Below are 24,392 nucleotides of genomic sequence, written 5' to 3'. Positions count from 1 at the left end.
AACGTACAATCAATCTAAGGGTTTTCCAAGGTCTTTTGATTTCTATCTCACTCTGTCTATACTGCACAAGGTCTTTTGAATGGAAAATACCATCTCTCACCTTGTCTTAGGCAGCTAATAATCCTATTGCACAGTGCATACAAGGAGAAAAAAAAATTGAATTCTACTTACCCAAATGAAATCATCAGGAAGCACCGAGACGAGCCCCCAAAATGTAAGGATTGTTAGTGGCCCCCACAATATATGGTGGTAGGGGTTACTTGAGCGGCGCCCTTACACACGCCAGGTCCCAGGTTCAGTTCCCTCACTGAAGATTCACCAGGAAGTAGAATCAAATAATAGGCACAGCCAGAGGTGATTGCATAAAGAATATATTATAGAAATAGGCTTACAGAAAAGCAATATTTATAAGCATTACAATTAATGAGAGAGCAAAGCAATTTCCCTGCCTTACAGAGTTCAGAGGAAAAGAGAGACATAGAAGCCTGAAGTTCCAGGGAAAGGCAGAGAGAGAGAAAAGGGGGATGGGGTGATGGTCCAAGCTTCGTGTTCCATAGATAAAGAGAAGGATAGACAGAGAAAGAGAGAGCTGCCGATGTGTTGCAGAAAGGAGGCTTTTATAGCTTGGAATCTTATTCTGTGTATAGAAACTATTGTATGTCCCAGTATCTTTCTGTTTAGAATTTGAAAACTGTTTGAAACAATGGTTAATTTAATTGATAAGGAGGGTGTGATACTTGCAGGCATGGTAGATGGGATTAGTCTCTGGCTTCTTTGTCCCATTCAAGCAGCCTATCTTCTTGATAAACAATCCAGTCTGGCTGAATGATTAATGTATGTGAATTCTGTGCAGGAGCAAAGAATTCTGCATCCAGAGTCAGATAATTTCCCATAGGCCTTTGCTGACATTAGTTATGCCAACTAAAAATGCTAGCAATAGCTATGCTGACAGTGGCCTTATGTTGGAAAAATAATGGAAGTGTTGCTGAAAGAAAGGATAGTGTGCTTCCTTGAATCTAATGGGTTACAGGATCCGAGGCAACATGGCTTTACAAAAGGTAAATCATGCCAAATGAACCTGATTGAATTTTTTGATTGGGTGACCAGAGAGCTGGATCGAGGACATATGCTAGATGTAATTTACTTGGATTTCAGCAAAGCCTTTGATACAGTTCCTCATAGGAGGCTGTTGAACAAACTTGAAGGGCTGAAGTTAGGACCCAAAGTGGTGAACTGGGTCAGAAACTGGCTGTCGGACAGACGCCAGAGGGTGGTGGTTAATGGAAGTCGCTCGAAGGAAGGAAAGGTGACTAGTGGAGTCCCTCAGGGTTCGGTGCTGGGGCCAATCCTGTTCAATATGTTTGTGAGTGACATTGCTGAAGGGTTAGAAGGAAAAGTGTGCCTTTTTGCAGATGATACCAAGATTTGTAACAGAGTAGACACCGAAGAGGGAGTGGAAAATATGAAAAAGGATCTGCAAAAGTTAGAGGAATGGTCTAATGCCTGGCAACTAAAATTCAATGCAAAGAAATGCAGAATAATGCATTTGGGGATTAATAATAGGAAGGAACCGTATATGCTGGGAGGAGAGAAGCTGATATGCACGGATGGGGAGAGGGACCTTGGATTATAGTGTCCGAAGATCTAAAGGCGAAAAAACAGTGTGACAAGGCAGTGGCTGCTGCCAGAAGGATGCTGGGCTGTATAAAGAGAGGTGTAGTCAGTAGTAGGACCCTGTACAGGTCATTGGTGAGGCCCCACTTGGAGTATTGTATTCAGTTTTGGAGACCGTATCTGGCGAAAGACGTAAGAAGACTTGAGGCGGTCCAGAGGAGGGCGACGAAAATGATAGGAGGCTTGCGCCAGAAGACGTATGAGGAGAGACTGGAAGCCCTGAATATGTATACCCTAGAGGACAGGAGAGACAGGGGAGATATGATTCAGACGTTCAAATATTTGAAGGGTATTAACGTAGAACAAAATCTTTTCCAGAGAAAGGAAAATGGTAAAACCAGAGGACATAATTTGAGGTTGAGGGGTGGTAGATTCAGGGGCAAAGTTAGGAAATTCTACTTTACGGAGAGGGTAGTGGATGCCTGGAATGCGCTCCCGAGAGAGGTGGTGGAGAGTAAAACTGTGACTGAGTTCAAAGAAGCATGGGATGAACACAGAAGATTTAGAATCAGAAAATAATATTAAATATTGAACTAGGCCTGTTACTGGGCAGACTTGCACGGTCTGTGTCTGTGTATGGCCGTTTGGTGGAGGAAGGGCAGGGGAGGGCTTCAATGGCTGGGAGGATGTAGATGGGCTAGAGTAAGTCTTAACAGAGATTTCGGCAGTTGGAACCCAAGCACAGTACTGGGTAAAGCTTTGGATTCTTGCCCAGAAATAGCTAAGAAGAAAAAATTTTTTTTTAAAAATTTAAATTGAATCAGATTGGGCAGACTGGATGGACCATTCGGGTCTTTATCTGCCGTCATCTACTATGTTACTATGTGAAATTGAGCCCAAGGCACCACTTCCAGAGATGCCACCACTGAGCCAAGAACCTGTAAATAATCCCATACTCATGATCTCAGGGACTGTCGAAGAAGGCGAACCCGAGACTGTAACTTATCACCCCAGTCGCTGGTCAGAAACACTTTCCCCACTGCTGTGTCGAACTGCACTCCCAGATGTTCCAATATTGGGAGGGGATCAAAGAGCTCTTCGGAAAGTTGACCCAATGACTGAAGAAGGGAAATCACCCTCTGTGTTACCTCCAAATTCTCTTGTCTGGACGATGCCCGAATCAACCAGTCATCCAGTTAAGGATGGACCCGAATCCCCTCCTTGCGAAGGCAGGCCGCCACTACCACCATCACCTTTGAAAAAGTCCGCGGAGCCATGGCCAGACTAAAAGGCATCGCCTGAAACTGATAATGGAGCCTGAGCACAGAAAAGCGCAGATACTATTGATGCAGCGGCCAGATGAGAATATGCAAGGAGGCTTCCTTGAGATCGAGCGCCATCAGGAACTCCCCTGGCTGAACTGTCGTAATGACCGACCTCACCATTTCCATACGAAAATGCCTGACGTGGACAAACTGATTGACTTGTTTGAGATCCAGAATCGTTCTGACTGAACTCCCTTTCTTGGGCACAACGAAGTAACTGTAATACCTCCCCCTGGTCCCTCTGCTCCCGAGGAACTGGAACCACCGCTCCAAGATCCAGAAGCACCTAAAGAGAACTTTACGCCAACTCCCACTTGCTCACCCCTGCACACAGGAAAATCAAGAAAGAATCTGCAACGAGAGAGGAGAATTCTAATTTGTAATCTTCTCGAATAATGTCCAAGACCCACTGATCAGACATTATCTTAGCCCACTCTGCCAGAAAGAAAGACAGCCGCCCCCCAATAGGCACGGTGGAGGGAGCCGAGACCCCGTCATTGGGAATTACACACAGCTGGAGCATGGGCTGGCTGAGAGGCCAGGGTTTTTGCAGGATGAAAGGAATTCCTCTGTGGAAACGTAGGCTTGAAAGCAAAGGAGGAAGCGTAAGCAGGAGTGAAATTTGGCTTCCCTGGTCTATACCGTTTTGCATCACGAAAACGGGCTCGGGAAGGTAAGTCCCTCAAGGGTTCCTTAGGCTTATCTTCCAGCAATCTCTGAGTTTTGGAATCACCAAAATCCTTCACCAATTTGTCCAAATCCTCACCAAACAATAGATGATCCTTAAAAGGTAGGCGCACGTTGCAGTTTGGAAGCTGCATCCACTGCCCAATGGCGTAGCCACAACAATCTGTGTGAAACCACCGAAAGCAACATCTGCTTCGCTGAAGCGCAAATAACATCATATAAGGCGTCCACCAAATACGCCAAACCTGCTTCTACATCCACAAATTCAGATGGGTGAGCCACTCCTGACTCCAACATCCCATCTGCTGTCTGTTGGATCCATTGCAGACATGCGCACGCCGCATAGGAACTGCACACAGTCGCCTGCAAGGTGATAGCCACCACCTCAAAAGAGAGCTTTAGCGAAGACTCAATCTTACGATCCTGGGTGTCCTTCAACTGGCCATGTAGTCTTCTTGATAACCGCTGCTACCAAAGCATCCACCCTCGGGAGCTTAAACCTCTCCAGCTTATCCTGCGCCACTGGGTACAATTGTTGCATGGCCTTTGCCACCCGGAACCCTGACTCCAGCGCATCCCATTGTGTCGAGATAAGCTCCTGCATGGCCTCATGGACTGGAACCATTTTAGGCGGTTTTCTCGTGCCCGCCATAAGGGGCTTTGCCTTTCCCACCCCTTGCGGATCGGCCTGAGACATATTCAGCCCTTGCAATGCTTTTGAAATAAAAGACAGTTCCTCTCTATGGAACAGGCATAGCACGGTGGGGTCATTCACTTCCCTAACCAGGGAATCCTCCAGCTTCAAATCTTCAACTTCCCCCTCCTCCAAGGAACCCTGAATAGGAAAAGAGAGGCTGGAGTCAGACCGAGGGTACCCTCCATCCGAGGGTATCACCCTATGCTGCTTAGCCGCTTGTGCATCCACCTGAGGCTGAACTACAACCGCTTGAGCAGCAGCAGCTCCCCCACCACTTCCCCCTGCTGCGCAGGCTGAGAGCTCTGCAAGAGAAAGGATTTGTGCAAAAGCACTACAAATTCAGGGGAAATGACATGGCCTGCATTCCTGCTTTCACTGCCGACAAACCGCCCATCACAAAAATCGCCCCCGCTAATGAGGAAAGCCCAATGACATCATTTGTGCTTCCCCCAACCTCCGACACACTCGGTGCCATACTCGGCAATGCCGAGATCAAGGGAGAGCAGGGCAGCGCATCTTTTGCGTGGGAAATGTTCATGTCCTCCGGTGCCAATTCCTCCCCTGCGATGTCTGCACAGCCAGCTGAACACAAACTCAATGGTGTCCTGCGCGTCCCACAGCGTGAACACCTCTTTACTGCCTCTGCCGCCATAATATCCAAACCCGACACAATCGAACCAATGCAGACAGCTAAACAATAAAGCACAACACACCCGACTCTAGCAGACATGAAGAGAACTAAACACTGCTTACTCGACCTTATCAGGAATCTATTGCAGCACAGGTAGCTGTAGCCTGTACACATGTCAAAAAGTATTACACTGCTACACAAAAGTTAGTCTCTGTTGTTTTTTTTTTTGGGGGGGGGTTTCTATGGGAAAGAAGAAATTCAGAGATTCAACACCACCTCATTTCCACAGAGGGGAAGGTGGGGCAGGAACCTGGGGGGGGCCCTGATGAAACCTCCAAAACCGTCACCGTTCATCCAGATACCCCTAGCTCATTGAAGATCACTCTCAATGGGAGAAAAACTGGGCATAACACAGCAAAATGCCAGCAGCCATTATCAAGCCCACTCTCAAAAAACCCTCCCTTGATCCTAATGAACCTGGCAACTATCGCCCAGTCTCCAACCTCCCAATTGTCTCCAAACTCCTTGAACGAATTGTACTCCACCGCCTACACCCTTTCATTGAAGAACAAGCTGCCCTATCCCCAGTCCAATCTGGCTTCCGTAAGGGCCACAGCACAGAATCAGTTCTCATTGATATCATCGACGACAGCTGGTCAATACTGGACAAAGGCAACGACGCCCTACTAGTCCTACTTGACCTTAGCGCTGCCTTCGACACAGTTGACCATCACCTACTCACATCTAGGCTCCACGACCTCGGAATCAAAGACACAGCCCTCCAATGGATCACCTCCTTCCTTCACCAAAGGACCCAAACAGTCCTACTAGGGACACATAAATCTAACCCTAAGCCTATCAAATATGGCGTTCCTCAAGGCGCCCTTCTATCCCCCCTTCTGTTCAATCTCTACATCAAACCCGTCATCGATATAGCGCAAAAATATAAAATCAAAATCCACTCTTATGCAGATGACATCCAGCTGCTCCTCCCCTTAGGCGAAAATCGGCCATCCCAAATTGCTAACCTCGAACTCTGCCTCACTGACATGAAAACTTGGATGTCAAACAACAAGCTTCAACTTAACGCATCCAAAACCGAACTCCTATGGATCAGAAACAAAAACACCAAATACCTACGACCTACACTAACATGGGATTCCACTCGACTAACGGCAGCAGATCAAGTTCGCAGCCTGGGAGTAACCCTAGACGGACACCTATCCTTATCCAACTACATATCCCAAGTAGTCTCCACCTCCTTCTACTACCTTCGCCAACTGAAAAGGATCAAACCCTACATCTCCAAACCAGACCTCGCCCAACTCCTATACGCATATGTCCTCTCCAGAATGGATTATTGTAACTCGCTATTTAACGGACTAACCAAAAATAATATCAGACGCCTCCAACGGGTCCAAAATGCAGCCATCCGCCTCCTACACAACCTCAACTACCGCGATTCCATCTCCCCGGCACTCCATGCTGAACACTGGCTCCCAATTAGCCAACGCTGTACTTTCAAAGCCCTAACAATTGCCCACAAGAGAATCTACTCCACCACCCCCTCCTACATAAAATCCAAACTTCCCATCTACAACCCCACTCGCACCCTCCGCTCAAAGTCAGAGACACACCTATGCGTCCCCCCCGGAAGATCCCTGCTCACAGAAACTGCCCACAAACGATCCTACAGCCACTTCATTCCACACCTCTGGAACCAACTTCCCCCCCAACTTAGACAACAGAACTCATTATTAGCATTCCGTAAATCGGTAAAGACCCTCCTCTTCAATTAAAGATCTCCTCTGTCTCTCCCCCCCTTAAGCCCCTCCCTCCACTCTCCTATCTCCTTCCCGAAATTCCAGTATGACCCTCTCTTACTCTATCCACGAAAAATTTGCATCTATATGCTTATAACTTACCGTAAATTAAACTACGGTATTTCCCCCTCTCTCTCTCTGCTTAATCTCCCTGTATTCAATTCTCTCTAAAAACTATAAATCCAACCACTAAACCTGTTGTACTACTTATATGTCTAGTTACTCCGCACTGTGTATGTTCATTTGTAAACCGTTCTGAGCTATTGGGAGGACGGGATAAAAATCTAAATAAATAAATAAAATAAATAAATAAATAAAATAGTATACTGAGTGGACAGGAGACGTTCCATCCAAGAGGAGCACCTGTAAATCAGTTTCTATATCTCCACCTGCTAGTAGATGTGTGCTATCCCACTAGTCGCTAGATTCATTTGCTGCTGTTGCTAAGGAAAGGGGCATTTTTGAAGGAGTGGTTAGGGCGGGATGTGGGCTGACCTAGACTTAATCGTACTGCAGGGATAATCAGATAAGAAATCACACTTCATGGTTTTTATTTGCTCAACAATTAATCAAATATTAAATGCTTACCAAATGCAGTTTCTTCTGGATGGCGTCGGTGGACATGACTTTGAAGAAACGAATAATTCATAAAAGCCTTATCACAAAGTTGACACTGCAATAAAACATTAAATGATTCAAGTTCCAACACTGAGACAAGCAAAGCAAAATACTGTAATTCAGAAGCAGGCACAAAAAATGACAAAGAAGGGAGCCCTATCAGTTTTATCAGCTGAATAATATAAAATAACGTTGATAATCTTCATATTTTAAATACATGTTGGGCCTGCATACAATCATTTTTCCCATAAGAAAAAATGAAGTTAAATAGCATTTTACCTTTACTAACATTATCTTGAGTATATACATTTAAATGCATGCAGATACACCATATATACACCTAGCAGAAGCACTCATGGAGTAGTGCTGGAGCACGGTTTGGACTTTGACACAGGGGATGCTTGAATAGAAAGAAGATGGAAAAGCAACATGGCTACTGAAGTGTTACCTTGTGCAAGAATAGTGTGATCTGAGGTCGATATCAGACAGACTTGAATGGTCTGTCCCATGAATAGTGAGAGACAAAGAGTGGCTAAATACAGCATGGGGAATGGATGCCAATGCTGGTCAGACTTGTACGATCTGTGTCCAGCATGTGGCTAGAGACAATGAAGAGAGGCCAAATCCAGCATTGGGGAACAGAGGCCAATGCCAGACAGACATATAGGGGGCTGTGTCCTGCATTTGAAAGAGACAAAGAAGAATGGCCAAATCTAGGATTGGAGGCCAATGTCAGACAGACTTGTATGGTACGTGTCCCACAGTGGCCAAATCCAGTATAGAGGAACAGAGGCTTTGCTCCTGGGAAGAAGGGGGCGGGGCTTCCCACAAAATAAAATCAATCAGCTCAAGCAAAGATGGTGTCTGGGTGCAGTGAGGGGGATAACTAGCTTCCCTTCCCCTCACTGTGCTGCTCACTGAAACATATAAGCAGGAACTCTCTATAATGTCAAAATGTACAGCGCTGTGTACGTCTTTCAGCGCTATATAAGTAATAAGTAGTAGCAGTAGTAGTAATATAAACGGTTAACATATAACAAGGTAAAATAAACTAGCAAGCTACCTGAGTGCAACCTGCAATAAGTCTTATTTATTTGACTTTTTAGCCTGTCCTCCCAAAGGAGCTCAGAACAGGTTACAAATTAGGTACTCAAAGCATTTTCCCTATCTGTCCCAGCAGGCTCACAGTCTATCTAATGTATCAGGAGCAGTGGAGGATTATGTGGCTTGCCCAGGGTTACAAGGAGCAGCTCGGGGTTTGAACCCATAATCTCAGGGTGCTGAGATGTAGCTCTAACCACTACGCCACACTCTCTTCTTAGGGTTCTGAACGCACTGAAATAGCTGTGTTAACCCCTATCCTTGTCCCTGCTGGATAAAGGAAAAAAACAAGCAAACCGGACTTCCAGGCTTGTCTGAGGCAGTAAGCAGGCTAAAATAACATTTTACAGGGTGGGCTTCAGGAATGATATGCCTATTTACTAGAAAGAAGATTATTGAGGTAAGTACCTTATCTTTCCTTTTTGTGCAAAACGCATATTATTCCTGAACTCTTGGGACATATAAAAGCAGTCCCTGGAATTCAGGATGGGACAGATGAGCCTGCTGAAAGTACGGACTATCCAAATGTGGAGTCCAATATGGCTGCCACATTCACGAAATTTTACAGGGTAGAAGTATTTATTTAAAATTTTTCTATACCGCTTAAGAACTAAATGGTTCACATGAATTAAAACAAACAATAATTATGACAAACTAAAATCTTACAGGGGCAAAATCAAAAAAAGCGTCTAAGTCCCCTTTTGGCCTAAGTCCCTAAACGTTCAACCCAGAAGCAGGGAAAGTGTCCATAACCAAAACAAACGTCCATGTTTTGATTATGGCCTTCCTCTGCCTAAACGCCCAATCTCCACTACGTATAAAAGTACCCCCACAGCATGTCTACACTTTTTAGCCATAATGAAACAAAAACACACCTAGGCCATAAACATCCAACAGAAGGGCTTTTAGGCGAAGGAGGAGCCAGTCCTTCGCCTAAAAGCTGGATTCTGTAACCAGTGTCTGTCAAAAACAACACCGGTTACAGAATCCCCCCCCCCCCACAACGATCCAGGCAGGAGGGTGCCCAAGCCCTCCTGCCATGTTAAACTGCGACCCCCCCCCCCCCTCCCGACATCGGGGCAAGAGGGAATTCAAGCCCTCTTGCCCCAGCCAACCGCGGCACCCCCGACATATCGGGGCAAGAGGGAGCCCAAGCCCTCTTGCCCCCCCCGACTCCATCGGGGCAAGAGGGAGCCCAAGCCCTCCTGGCCCAGCCGATCGTGCCCCCCCTGACTAGTTCGGGCCAGAAGGGAGCCCAAGCCCTCCTGGCCCAGCCGATCCTCTACCCCCACCCCCCACTACATTGCAGGCAGGAGGGATCCCAGGCCCTCCTGCCCTCGACGAACCCCCCTCCCCCAACATCCGCCCCCCCCCAGAATCCCCGATCGGCCCCCCTCCCAGCCGACCCGCGACCCCCCCGGCTGACCCCCCGACCCCCCACCCCCGTATCTTTAGGTAAGTTGGCCGGACAGATGGGTGCCAAACCCGTCCGTCTGGCAGGCAGTCCTCCGACGAATGGGGCCAGATTGGCCCAGCCTAACCAAAGCCCCGCCTACTGGTGGGGCCTAAGGTGCCTGGGCCTTAGGCACATGGCCCGGGTTGGGCGGGACTGCGTCAGAGGGAATGTGCTTCTGCGGTCTGTGGCAGCCTACAAGGATCGCGTAGAGCACTGGCAATCCTCTCTGCAGATTGCGGTAAGAGTGGGAGGCCCGGGGGAAACCGGAGGACCTGCAAAGAAGTGGGCGGGGGAGTGGGGCCCTGGTCTAGAAGTGCACGGAGGGAGGGAAGGGAGAAGGGGTACTGCTGGACAGGAAGAGCAGGGAAGGGAAGGGGGAAGAGGTAAACATAGAAACATAGAAGATGACGGCAGATAAGGGCCATAGCCCATCAGATCTGCCCACTCTACTGACCCATCCCCAAGTCTACTATCCTAGGGATCACACTCCTGGTGACAGGTTCCCTTGGCTTAACCCTCTAAGGGATCCCACTGGGCATCTCATTTGCTCTTAAATTCTTGCACGCTGTTTGCCTCGATCACCTGCACCGGGAGCTCGTTCCAAGGATCAACCACTCTCTCGGTGAAGAAATATTTCCTGGTGTCGCCATGAAATTTCCCGCCCCTGAGTTTGAGCGGATGCCCTCTTATGGCTGAGGATCCTTTGAGAAAGAGAATCTCTTCTTCCATCTCGATACGGCCGGTAATATACTTAAATGTCTCGATCATGTCTCCTCTCTCCCTACATTCCTCGAGTGAGTACAGCCGCAAATTTTTCAGCCTTTCCTCGTACGATAGATCCTTGAGCCCCGAGACCATCCTAGTGGCCATCCGTTGCACCGACTCTACTCTCAGCACATCTTTTCGGTAGTGTGGCCTCCAGAATTGCACACAGTATTCCAAATGAGGCCTCACCATGGTTCTGTATAATGGTATTATGACTTCAGGCTTCTGGCTGACGAAACTCCTGCGGATACAACCTAACAACTGTCTTGCCTTAGATGAAGCCTTCTCTACATGATCAGCAATTTTCATGTCTGCGCTGATGATCACTCCCAAGTCTCGTTCTGTTGAAGTTCTAGCTAAGGTCTCACCATTCAAGGTGTAAGTTCTGCACGGATTTCTGCTGCCGAGGTGCATGAACTTGCATTTCTTAGCTTTGAAGCCCAGCTGCCAGGTCGAGGACCAAAGCTCCAACAAATGTAGGTCCTGTGTCATACTATCGGGTGAATTGCCGTCTCTCACTATATTGCATAGTTTGGCGTCGTCGGCGAATAACGTTACCTTACCTTGAAGCCCCTGAGTTAGGTCACCTATGAATATGTTGAAAAGGAGCGGGCCCAAGACTGAGCCCTGCGGTACTCCACTGGTCACCTCCGATGTTTTAGAGAGGGTACCATTAACTACCACCCTCTGAAGTCTGCCACTCAGCCAGTCATTGACCCATGTAGTTAGTGTTTCTCCCAGCCCCACTGATTTCATCTTGCTCAACAGCCTGCGATGCGGGACACTATCGAAAGCTTTGCTGAAGTCTAGGTATACGACGTCCATGGATTCTCCCAAGTCTAACTGTTTTGTTACCAAGTCAAAGAAGCTGATGAGATTGGATTGGCAGGACCTACCCTTGGTGAATCCGTGTTGACTGGGATCTCGTAGATTCTCCTCATCCAAGATTGCGTCTAATTTACGTTTGATTAGTGTTTCCATGAGTTTGCACACTATTGATGTGAGACTCACCGGTCTGTAATTTGCAGCCTCTGCCCTGCAACCCTTTTTGTGCAGTGGAACGACGTTAGCTGTTTTCCAGTCTATGGGGACTCTCCCCGAACTTAGGGAGAGATTGAAGAGTCCTGATAGCGGTTCTACCAGGACATCACGCAGCTCACTGAGCACCCTGGGGTGTAGATTGTCCGGTCCCATGGCTTTGTTCACCTTGAGTCTTGCCAATTCGTAGTAGACGTCGCCAGGTGTTAACTCAAAATTCTGAAATGGGTCTTTCACGATGGGCCTTGCCTGCAACTGCAGACCGTGCCCCGGTGCCTCGCAGGTGAAGACCGAGCAGAAGTATTCATTCAGTAGTTCTGCTTTATCGGAATCTGATTCTGCGCAGTTCCCATCTGGTTTTCTAAGGTGTACTATCCCGTCTGTGTTTTTTTTCCTCTCACTAATATACCTGAAGAAGGATTTGTCCCCTTTCTTCATGTTCTTTGCCAGAGTCTCTTCCACTCGAAGTTTGGCCTCCATGACTGCCGTTTTGACCGCTGCAGACCTCGCCCTATGTTCTAGTTTAGCTTCCCTAGTCTCCGTTCATTTGTAGGAAATAAATGCTTTTTTCTTCTCCTTGACAAGGTGCGAGATTTCTGCGGAGTACCATTGGGGTTTGTTGTTTCTTTGCCGTTTGTGTTCTGATTTAATGTAGAGGCTTGTTGCTTCATGTATGGTAGATTTCAGGGATGACCACATAGCTTCCACATCATCGGTCGTAGCTTGGTTCTGCAGTGTCCGGTGGACGAAATCTCCCATGCGTTCGAAGTCAGTGCCTCGGAAGTTGAGTACTTTTGTTTTCGTGTTTGATCTAGGGAAACCTTTCCTGAGGTAGAACCACACCATGTTGTGGTCGCTGGAGGCTAGCGTATCTCCTACCGAGACCTTCGAGATGCTATCCCCGTTGGTGAGTACCAGGTCCAGGATCGCCTGGGCCCTAGTGGGTTCCAATACCATTTGTTTGAGTCGTGCTCCCTTTATGGATGTTAACAGTCTCCTGCTGCTGCTGGTTATTGCTGAGTATGAGTTCCAATCTGCGTCAGGCATGTTGAAGTCCCCTAGCAGAACAGCGTCTCCCTGTAGAGTGATATTCTCTATGTCTTCAATTAATTTGGAGTCTTTGTCTTCCAATTGTCTTGGAGGTCTATATACTACACCAAGATACAGGCATTTTTCCCTGCCTCTGGACAGGTTCACCCAGAGGGATTCCCCAGTGTACTTGACATCTGTGATTCTGGTAGTTTTGATGTCTTCTTTAATGTATAGTGCCACCCCTCCCCCTGACTTTCCCTTTCTGTCCTGACGAAATAAGTTGTATCCCGGTATAGCCATATCCCACCCATGAGAGTCTGTGAACCAAGTTTCGGATATTGCCACCACGTCAAGGTCAGCATTCATTATTTTGGTCTCTAATTCTAGAATCTTATTGCCTAAACTGTGTGCATTAACATACATAGCCCTCTATACCCCATGATTGCTAAGTCCCTGTGGGGAGTTTCCCACCTGGGGGTAGTGTGACTCCTAGAGAATTGTTTGCAATGGGGGCACTTACTTTGGACTTAGAATCGGAGTTTTGACTCACCTCGTCAGGATCGTACCTTACTGCACTTGTATCTGAGTGGGTACCCTCCCCCGACTTACCTAGTTTAAAGCCCTACGAATCAGGCGGGCTAGTCGGTGTCCAAAGACGTGCTTACCCCTGCTGGTCAGATGGAGTCCATCTGGTCCCTGAAGTCCTTGCAACGCCTCTCCATAGTTCAGGAATCCGAAGTTCATTTCCCGGCACCATCTTGAAGCCACTCGTTAGTCCTCAGTATACGCTCATCCCTGGCACTTCCTTTGCCTCTAACTGGGAGGATCGAGAAGACCACCTGCGCTCCTGTCTGCTTCAGCCTCTCACCCAGGGCTCCAAAGTCTCTAGTTATGTTCTCCGGGGTGTTCTTAGCAGTGTCATTTGTGCCAATGTGGATGAGGACCATGGGGAAGTGATCTTGGGGCTTGAGAAGCCTATCAAGACAGGCAGTGACATCTCAGACCCTGGCTCCAGGCAGACAGCAAATCTCCCTTGACTGCATATCCGGTCTGCAGATTGGTCCCTCGGTGCCCCTCAATGACTTACTCTGCGCTTCTTTGGGAGGAGATGATCAGTTGTCCCCGGAGTTGGAGCCTTGCGCTGGACTACCTCCTGCTCCTTGCTGGCATCCTCCTGCTCCTTGTCGACATCTTCTACCTGTAGGATCTGGAATCTGTTCCTCAGGGTGAGTTGTGGGGTGGACGTAAAGCTGCCCTGTTGGTGAGAAAAAGAAGAATAGGGTGAAGAGATTGAAAGAGGGTGGTGGGATCTCCGGTGTTTGCCCGTGGAGGAGGTCACCAGCTGCCAGGAGTCAGCGTCTCCAGCCATCTCCTGTACCCCAATTGTTGGTTTCAAAGCTGGTGATTTGGGTGTCTCGAGGGAGGACATGTCTTGGGCCAGCTCGGTGATTTGGGACAACTCCTGGATGACTCCGTCAATGTAGGCTTCATCCTTTCGGATGCTTCTCAGGCGTTTCACCTCATCCCTGAGACTCCTAAGTTCCTGCATGATGTCTCCGTCTAGCTGGTCGACCTCCTCTGTCTGTGTAGAGATTGTGGAGAACAGGGGGGGGGAGGGGGATGATCTCGGTCTGCACAGAGACCTCTGTCCACAGTCCTGGGTCCTCCTCCTTCTGTACGCATACCGTGGTTGCCCCCTGGGTCCCCCCAGTTACAGGACAGTTGGTCTTCATTGCAGACATGGCGCTTCTTGTTCTCCCTGCCATAACCAAGTTGTAGCTGAGGTCTGCCTGATAGTAAGGGGAGGGAGGTAAAAGAACATAAGAACATATGACTTGCCGCTGCTGGGTCAGACCGGTGGTCCATCGTGCCCAGTAGTCTGCTCACGCAGTGGCCCTTAGGTCAAAGACCAGTGCCCTAACTGAGACTAGCCTTACCTGCATACGTTCTGGTTCAGCAGCAACTTGTCTAACTTTGTCTTGAATCCCTGGAGGATGTTTTCCCCCTATGACAGCCTCCGGAACAGCGTTCCAGTTTTCTACCACTCCCTGGGTAAAGAAGAACTTCCTTACGTTTGTACGGAATCTTTCCCCTTTTAACTTTAGAGAGTGCCCTCTCGTTCTCCCTACCTTGGAGAGGGTGAACAACCTGTCTTTATCTACTATTCCCTTCATTATCTTGAATGTTTCGATCAATTCCCACTCGGTCTCCTCTTTTCAAGGGAGAAGAAGCCCAGTTTCTCTAATCTCTCACTGCACGGCAACTCCACCAGCCCCTCAACCATTTTAGTCGTTCTTCTCTGGACCCTCTCGAGTAGTACTGTGTCCTTCTTCATGTACGGCGACCAATGCTCGATGCAGTATTCCAGGTGAGGGCATACCATGGTGCGGTACAGCGGCATGATAACCTTCTCCGATCTGTTTGTGATCTCCTTATTAATCAATCCTAGCATTCTGTTCACCCGGCTTCGTTGACTTGTCAACCAGTATTCCCAAGTCTCTTTCCTGGGGGGTCTCTCCAAGCACTGCACCGAACATCGTGTATAAGATTTTTGTTACCGACATGCATCACCTTACACTTATCCACGTTAAACCTTATTTGCCATGTCGCAGCCATTTCTCGAGCGTGTTTATGTCACATTGTAGGTCTTCGCAATCCTCCTGCGTCTTCACTATTCTGAATAACTTTGTATCATCTGCAAATTTAATCACTTCACTCGACATACCAACGCCTTCTGAAAATCTAGATATACAATGTCGACTGGGTTATCCTTGTCTACCTCCCTGTTTACTCCCTTGAAGAAGTGCAGCAAGTTCATCAAGCAAGATATTCCTTTGCTGATGCCGTGCTGGCTGGTCCTCATCAGATTATGTCCGTCACAGAGAGCCAGGCGAAGGGCTGAGAAAATGGGGAGAGAGTCTCAGCAGGTGAGGCGAGCGGCAAAAGCCTGGGATTTGTTTTTTCTTTTCTTTTTTAGCATCGGGGAAGCGGCGAGAGTAGCTCCGCCCCCCCCAACGCATCAGCAGTAGGCGCCGGGCCCCTCCATAAAAGGAGGCGAGCCGACGGTCCGCCACTGCACAGAGAGCCAGGCGAAGGGCTGAGAAAGCGGGGAGAGAATCTCAGCAGGCGAGGCGAGCGGCAAAAGCCTGGGATTTGTTTTTTCTTTTCTTTTTTAGCATCGGGGAAGCGGCGAGAGTAGCTCCGCCCCCCCCAACGCATCAGCAGTAGGCGCCGGGCCCCTCCATAAAAGGAGGCGAGCCGACGGTCCGCCACTGCACAGAGAGCCAGGCGAAGGGCTGAGAAAGCGGGGAGAGAGTCTCAGAAGGCGAGGCGAGCAGCAAAAGCCTGGGATTTGTTTTTTCTTTTCTTTTTTAGCATGGGGGAAGCGGCGAGAGTAGCTCCGCCCCCCCAACGCATCAGCAGTAGGCACCGGGCCCCTCCATAAAAGGAGGCGAGCCGACGGTCCGCCACTACACAGAGAGCCAGGCGAAGGGCTGAGAAAGCGGGGAGAGAGTCTCAGCAGGCGAGGCGAGCGGCAAAAGCCTGGGATTTGTTTTTTCTTTTCTTTTTTAGCATCGGGGATGCGGCGAGAGTAGCTCCGCTCCCCCAACGCATCAGCAGTAGGCGCCGGGCCCCTCCATAAAAGGAGGCGAGCCGACGGTCCGCCACTGCACAGAGAGCCAGGCGAAGGGCTGAGAAAGCGGGGAGAGAGTCTCAGCAGGCCAGGCGAGCGGCAAAAGCCTGGAATTTGTTTTTTCTTTTCTTTTTTAGCATCGGGGATGCGGCGAGAGTAGCTCCGCCCCCCCCAACGCATCAGCAGTAAGCGTCGGGCCCCTCCATAAAAGGAGGCGAGCCGACGGTCCGCCACTGCACAGAGAGCCAGGCGAAGGGCTGAGAAAGCGGGGAGAGAGTCTCAGCAGGCCAGGCGAGCGGCAAAAGCCTGGGATTTGTTTTTTTCTTTTCTTTTTTAGCATCGGGGATGCGGCGAGAGTAGCTCCGCCCCCCCAACGCATCAGCAGTAGGCGCCGGGCCCCTCCATAAAAGGAGGCGAGCCGACGGTCCGCCACTACACAGAGAGCCAGGCGAAGGGCTGAGAAAGCGGGGAGAGAGTCTCAGCAGGCGAGGCGAGCGGCAAAAGCCTGGGATTTGTTTTTTCTTTTCTTTTTTAGCATCGGGGATGCGGCGAGAGTAGCTCCGCCCCCCCAACGCATCAGCAGTAGGCGCCGGGCCCCTCCATAAAAGGAGGCGAGCCGACGGTCCGCCACTGCACAGAGAGCCAGGCGAAGGGCTGAGAAAGCGGGGAGAGAGTCTCAGCAGGCGAGGCGAGCGGCAAAGCCTGGGATTTGTTTTTTCTTTTCTTTTTTAGCATCGGGGAAGCGGCGAGAGTAGCTCCGCCCCCCCAACGCATCAGCAGTAGGCGCCGGGCCCCTCCATAAAAGGAGGCGGGCCAACGGCGCGCAGCCGTTCGGCGCACGGCGAAGGCGAGCGGCAAAGGCGCTCGTCTTAGCGAGAGCGCCTTTGCGAAGGGCCTCAAGAAGGGCCTCTAAACAGAGCCCTTCCACATTCATCCAGATACACTCCTCTAAACAGAGCCCTTCCACTTGAGCCAGAAACACCCCTCTCTTCCCACACACGAAAACAGATAATCTCCTTTATCACACGCAAACAAGCACTCAGGCAAACACACTCTTTCCTTGACTCACATTCCTTTTTATTTTATTTTTTTTCTTTCTTCCTCTTTTTTGAAATGGCAGGGAGAACTAGGAGCGCCAAGACTACTATCAAGTTCAACACTCCAGCATCCGGAGAGACCCGGGGGATGGCCAAGGACTCTACACAGAAGGCAGAGAGTGCCACTGAGCGGGGAACAGATGTCTCTGTGCTGACCGAGGCCACCCCCCTCCCACAGTATGCTTCAGTCTCTACGCAGACAGAGGAGATGAGACAGGTAGAAGCGGACGAGGACATTATGCAGGAACTATGGAGCCTCAGGGAGGAGGTGAAACGCCTGAGGTGCATCAGGAAGGATGAGGCCTTCATCGACGATGCCATCCAGGAACTGTCTCATATCACAGAACGAAGCCTCGACAAGACCATCCTTGGCACTCCCAAACCTACAGCTCTAAATTCAACGATCGGAATACAGGAAATGATTGGAGATGCCGGTCCATGGCAGCTGGTAACCTCTTCTACTGGCAAGCAAAGAAACCCCCCCCCCCCCCCATTCTCACTGTCTTCTTCTTTTTCTTTCAAATAGGGCAGCTCTACACCAACCCCACAACTTTCCCTGAAGAATAGATTTCACGTCCTTCAAGAAGGAACCGTCGAGGATGAAACAGAAGGGGCTCAGGAGGATTCTGAACAAAGAACATCGGCTGCAGTTCTCGCTGCTCGACCCCCCCCCTCGGAAGGAGCATAGAGTGGTGGTCATTGGAGACTCCATGCTAAGAGGCACCGAAGGACCAATTTGCAGACCAGATTTGCAGTCGAGGGAGGTCTGCTGTCTCCCTGGAGCCAGGATCCGGGACATCACCACCAGTATAGACAAACTTCTGAAACCTACTGACCATTTCCCTATGTTTCTCATTCATGTAGGTACCAACGATACTGCCAGAAGCACATCAGACAGCATCCCTGAAGACTTCGAGGCCCTGGGAAGAAAGCTGAAGCAGACAGGAGCACAGGTGGTCTTCTCATCAATTCTCCCGGTAAGAGACAAAGACAGAGAAAGGGAAGAGCGTATCCATCGGACCAACGAGTGGCTTCGCGAATAGTGTTTAGAGATGAACTTTGGATTCCTAGACCACGGAGAGGCACTACAAGGACTACTGGGACAAGACGGACTACACCTAACAAAGAGAGGCAAGAAAGTTTTTGGACATCGACTAGCACGCCTACTTCGGAAGGCTTTAAACTAGGTAAGTTGAGGGAGGGTTCATACATACATACAAGGGCAGCAAGGATCCACCCTGGGGAAGCAAGTAAAACCCATACTTTTGAGCCTAAGGTAAGTGCCCATAGTATACACAAAAAAACAGGAGTCACACTAATGGGGATAGGCATCTCATCACAAATTTGGAGAGCAATGTATGTTAATGCACACAGCTTCGGCAACAAAATCCTGGAACTGGAAACAGAGATAAGGAATGCTGACCTTGACATAGTAGCGATATCCGAGACCTGGTTCACGGACTCGCATGGGTGGGATATGGTTATACCAGGCTACAATCTACTTCGTCGGGATAGAGAGGGCAAATTAGGAGGGGGTAGCACTATACACTAAGGATAATATCAAAACTACCAGGATCACAGAGGTTAGATACACAGGGGAATCACTTTGGGTAAACCTGGCCAGAGGGAAAGAAAAATGCCTTTACCTCGGTGTGGTATACAGGCCTCCGAGACAACAGGAAGACAGAGGCAAGGAATTGATTGAGGACATAGAGAACATCACTCTGCGTGGTGACACAGTACTGTTATGGGACTTCAACATGCCAGACGCAGACTGGAACACCCTCTCCGCGACTACGAGTGGCAGCAGAAGAATATTAACCTCCATTAAGGGTACACAACTCAAACAAATGGTATTAGAGCCCACCAGGGAAAAGGCAATACTGGACCTGGTACTCACAAATGGAGACAGTGTCTCGGAAGTATCAGTGGGAGACACGCTGGCTTCCAGTGACCACAACATGGTATGGCTCAACCTCAGGAAAGGCTTCTCTAAATCAAACACAGGAACGAGGGTCCTCAACTTTAGGGGCGCAGATTTCGACCACATGAGAGACTTTGTCCATCAGGAGCTGCAAAACCATGCAGAAACTGACAATCTGGAAACTATGTGGTCAAATCTAAAAACCATCCTGAACGAAGCATCTAGCCGCTACATAAATACAGTAAGCAAACGCCGGAGAAACAAAAAACCACAATGGTTCAGCAAGGAAATTTCGGACCTCATTAAAAAGAAAAAAGAAGCATTTATCACCTACAAACATCTTGAGAAAAGAGAGGCAAAAGAAGACTATCTGGCCAGATCTAAGGCTGTCACAAAGGCAGTCAGGGAAGCCAAACTTCGAACAGAGGAAGATCTAGCACGGAATATTAAAAAAGGGGACAAATCCTTCTTCAGGTACATTAGCGACAGGAAGAGAAACAAAGATGGGATAGTACGCCTTAGGCAATCAGACGGAAACAACGCAGAATCTGATTATACCAAGGCAGAACTGCTAAACGAATACTTCTGCTCAGTATTCACCTGTGAAGCACCGGGAGCTGGTCCGCAACTACAGATAAGAGACAGCCAAAATGACCTGTTTCATGATTACGAGTTTACACCCAGTAGCGTCTACCACGAACTTTCAAGACTCAAAGTAGACAAAGCCATGGGACCAGACAATCTACACCCCAGGGTACTCATAGAGCTGAGTGAAGTTCTGGCTGAACCACTATCCGTGCTCTTCAATCTTTCCATGCGCACGGGAAAAGTACCCCTAGACTGGAAAACAGCTAACGTAATTCCACTCCACAAAAAGGGCTGCAGAACAGAGGCAGAAAATTACAGACCGGTGAGTCTTACATCCATAGTGTGCAAACTCATGGAAACACTGATCAAACAGAAACTCGACGAAATTCTAGACGAAGAAAATTTACGAGATCCACACCAACACGGATTTACCAGGGGAAGGTCCTACCAATCTAATCTGATTGACTTCTTTGACTGGGTGACCAGTCATCTGGATGCCGGGGAGTCCCTGGATGTGATATATTTGGACTTCAGCAAAGCTTTTGATAGCGTCCCACGCCGCAGGCTGTTGAACAAACTAAAATCGATGGGATTAGGGGATACATTCACTACATGGGTAAAGGATTGGCTAGATGGTAGGCTTCAAAGGGTGATGGTAAATGGTACCCCCTCCAAAACGTCAGCAGTAACGAGTGGAGTATCTCAGGGCTCCGTTTTAGGGCCGATTCTATTCAATTTATTCATAGGAGATTTGACCCAAGGGCTTAGAGGAAAAGTATCACTGTTTGCCTACGACGCCAAACTATGCAACATAGTAGGCAAAAGCAGTGTTCCTGACTTTATGATGCAAGACCTACAGAAACTGGAACAGTGGTCATCAACTTGGCAGCTAGGCTTCAATGCTAAAAAATGTAAAGTAATGCACCTAGGCAAAAAAAATCCACACAGAACTTACTCACTAAATGGTGAAACCTTGTCCAGGACCACGGTGGAACGTGATTTAGGAGTGATCATTAGCGATGATATGAAGGCTGCCAATCAGGTGGAGAAAGCTTCGTCCAGGTCAAGACAAATGATGGGCTGCATCCGTAGGGGTTTTGTCAGCAGAAAACCTGAAGTCATAATGCCAATGTACAGATCCATGGTGAGACCCCATCTCGAGTATTGTGTTCAATTCTGGAGACCACACTACCGGAAAGATGTGTTGAGAGTTGAGTCAGTTCAGCGTATGGCTACCAGGATGGTCTTGGGGCTCAGGGATCTCACGTATGAAGAAAGGCTAAAAAAATTGCGGATGTACTCACTGGAGGAGCGAAGAGAGAGGGGGGACATGATTGAGACCTTTAAGTATATCACAGGGCATATAGAGGTGAAAGATAATATCTTCAGTCTTAAAGGGCCCTCGGTAACCAGAGGACACTCGCTGAAAATCAGGGGAGGGAAATTTCAAGGTGATGCTAGGAAGTACTTCTTCACCGAAAGGGTGGTCGATCATTGGAACGAGCTGCCTCAGCAGGTGATTGAGGCCAGCAGCGTGTCAGATTTTAAGAGAAAATGGGATATTCACGTGGGATCTATAGGGGAGTAGAAGTCAGGGAGTGGGTCATTGGTATGGGCAGACTCGATGGGCTGTGGCCCTTTTCTGCCATAAATTTCTATGTTTCTATGTTTCTAAGATGATCAATGATGCGGTCCTTTATCAGCATCTCTACCATCTTTCCCGGTACCAAGGTCAGACTCACTGGTCTGTAGTTTCCCGGATCTCCCCTCGAACCTTTCTTGAAGATCGGCGTAACATTTGCCACTTTCAAGTCTTCCGGAATCCTTCCTGATTTGATCGACAGATTGGCTATCAAAGCAGTTCAGCTATAACCCCTTTCAGTTCCTTGATTACCCTTGGACGGATGCCATCCAGTTCCAGGGATTTATCGTTTTTAAGTCTATCAATCTGCCTACATACCTCTTTTACACTGACCGTCAACCCTGTCAGTTTCCCATCTTCGTTTCCTGCGTGTAGCTTGTCGGCTTCCGGTATGTTGTGTATATCCTCTTCGGTAAATAGACGCAAAAAATGTGTTCAGTTTGTCAGCGATTTCTTTGTCCTCCTTTAGGATGACCTTTATTCCATGGTCATCCAACGGCCCCACCGCTGCCTTCACGGGCGTTTCCCCTTAATATATCAAAAGAACGGCTTGAAGTTTTTTGCCTCCTTGGCTATTTTTTCCTCGTAATCTCTTTTGGCCCCTCTTACCTGCTTTGATGTTGTTTGTGCTTTTTCCAGTTTTCGTCCGTTTTTGACCTTTTCCATTCCTTAAACGAAGTCTTCTTGTCCCTGACCGCTTCCTTCACCGCTACAGTGAGACACGCCAGTTCCTTGTTCTTTTTCCTCTTGGATTCCTTGTTGATACGCGGTATATATAGATTTTGCGCCTCGGTGACTGTGTCCTTAAAAAGGGACCATGTTGCTCTAGTGTTTTTACAGTGCTTATCCTCCTTTTAATCTTCTTCCCCACCATGAGTCTCATCCCTTCGTAATTCCCTTTTCAGAAGTTCAGTGACATGGCTGTCGTTCTGGATTGATGTTTTGCCCCTGTGTCCAGGTTGAAGCGGATCATATTGTGATCACTGCTTCCCTTCGTCCCTTCTACTTATATACCTTGCACTGGTCCTCGTAGTCCATTTAGAATTAAGTCCAGAATTGCATTTCCTCTCGTATTTTCCTTGACAAGTTGTTCCAGGAAGCAATCACCTACAACATCCAGGAACTTGGTCTCCCTACCACAGCCGGAGGTGCCTAGGTTCCAGAAGAGAGAAGAGGTGCTGCTGGACCTGGCAGAAAGGGAGGGAAAGCAGGCAGCAGTGGAAGAGAGAGGGCATCTCTTCTGCTGCGGGGGGGGGGGGGTTGCATGGCAGTAAGAGAGAATGGGTATCTCTCCCATTGTTGTGTTTTTCTTTTGGGGGGTTGTTTTTGCGTTTTTTTTCTGTGCATGTGCCCATCACTATCACCAGTAATGGGCACATGCAAATTTAGCGAGTCTTCACTACTCTCCGCCAACCTCATTTACATGAGTGTTTTTGGGTGAATGACTCACTTTTTAAAATTCGTTACCAGAACGGCTGTGAGGAGAAAAAGGTTGCATGAATTAAAATAGCCAGTGACATCTCCACATGAGAAAAATCAGAGGCAAAAATCAGAGGCATGGTGCCATTCTCGCGCAGGAGATGGAAGGCCCTGTCACTACACCCATCAAATCCTGAGCCCCAGAACACGCCAAACACTGCTCTAAAACTACTTTCTGTGCTCCATAGTGGGAGAAGCACTTAACGAGCTCTACTTGCATGCTAAGATGAAAATGAAAGCAACAGTGACTGTTGTACACCAAAAATAATAAAATATTTAAAGACATGTTCACCCTGAAAAGTGCTGGAACCTGGGAAGCACAGGGAGAGAGCACTTTCTCTGTGCTGAATTGCTGGGGTTTGTAAAAGTACTCAACCCCTTCTTAAGGGCACAAGCTGCTGACCACAAAACTGTGGCACAAGAGCTTTTACTGCCTTTTTTTGCTGGGAAAGAAGAAGACTGCAGCAGGAGAGAAGAGGGACCTGGCATCACCTGGTGTACCCTAAGACAGGCACCAGCAGAAGCCTGAACCCACATACCCCTGATGTGGCTCTTTGGCTCAAATGAACCTGGGGGTGGCAGCCTATTAAAAATGGACAGGTAAGTGGTGGAAGGGGCAAACAGGAAATTAAAAAAAATAGCCACTAAACTTTCTTACCATTGCTCAGGATTAATACTAGTTAGGGATTGATTGATAAGATAAGGATTTAATCCAAGAGCAGAGCAGAAGGTTTTATGAGTGGCTATATAAAACCACAATTGGATAAACCAGAATGCAAACCAGGTAGACAAAGACGGGATAACATATTGATCTGAAAAAATATGTGCTTTATGCTGTGGTCACTGGAAACAGGAGAAGAGTAGGCATTCTCTCGGGGCACTAGAATTAACTGATAAGCTCTGTTGAAGGCCACAGAAGATAAACCAGGGGCAGTAGCTTAGTTTTATGGAATTCCATTGTTTCAATGTGTGCCCAGTCTGGTTTCAGGGTATTACTCCAGAGACCTGTGGCAGATAAAGTTTGGCCTTTGACCTGGTATAGAGAAGGACTTTTTACTACAGAGATTGCATTCCCGGGGGTGGGGGGGGGCTCCCTCTCCTTTTTTGCAGATGCATATATGATGAATTAAATTTTAGTAAACTATTAAAATACAAATATAGGAACTTTCATTTAAAGGTTTTAGATCAGAATATAGGTACCTCAAAAATGTATTGGAGGATTTATATAGGAAAATGTAGTT

At 48.2% G+C, this 24,392-nt stretch overlaps 1 protein-coding gene across 5 annotated transcripts in view; it reads right to left on the bottom strand.

The window, feature by feature from the left end:
- DZIP1 (DAZ interacting zinc finger protein 1) overlaps positions 1-24,392 on the bottom strand; it is a 585,021-nt gene that overhangs the window by 253,575 nt on the left and 307,054 nt on the right. For all 5 annotated transcript variants that reach the window (XM_033947541.1, XM_033947540.1, XM_033947539.1 and 2 more), the window contains one exon: positions 7,366-7,450. In XM_033947541.1, coding sequence (XP_033803432.1) covers positions 7,366-7,450 — 85 coding nt within the window. The remainder of the gene's footprint in view (positions 1-7,365; positions 7,451-24,392) is intronic.

This window comes from Geotrypetes seraphini, chromosome 6, assembly GCF_902459505.1.
Source record: "Geotrypetes seraphini chromosome 6, aGeoSer1.1, whole genome shotgun sequence".
Taxonomy (NCBI): Eukaryota; Metazoa; Chordata; class Amphibia; order Gymnophiona; family Dermophiidae; genus Geotrypetes; species Geotrypetes seraphini.
This window is presented reverse-complemented; position numbering and strand designations above follow the sequence as displayed.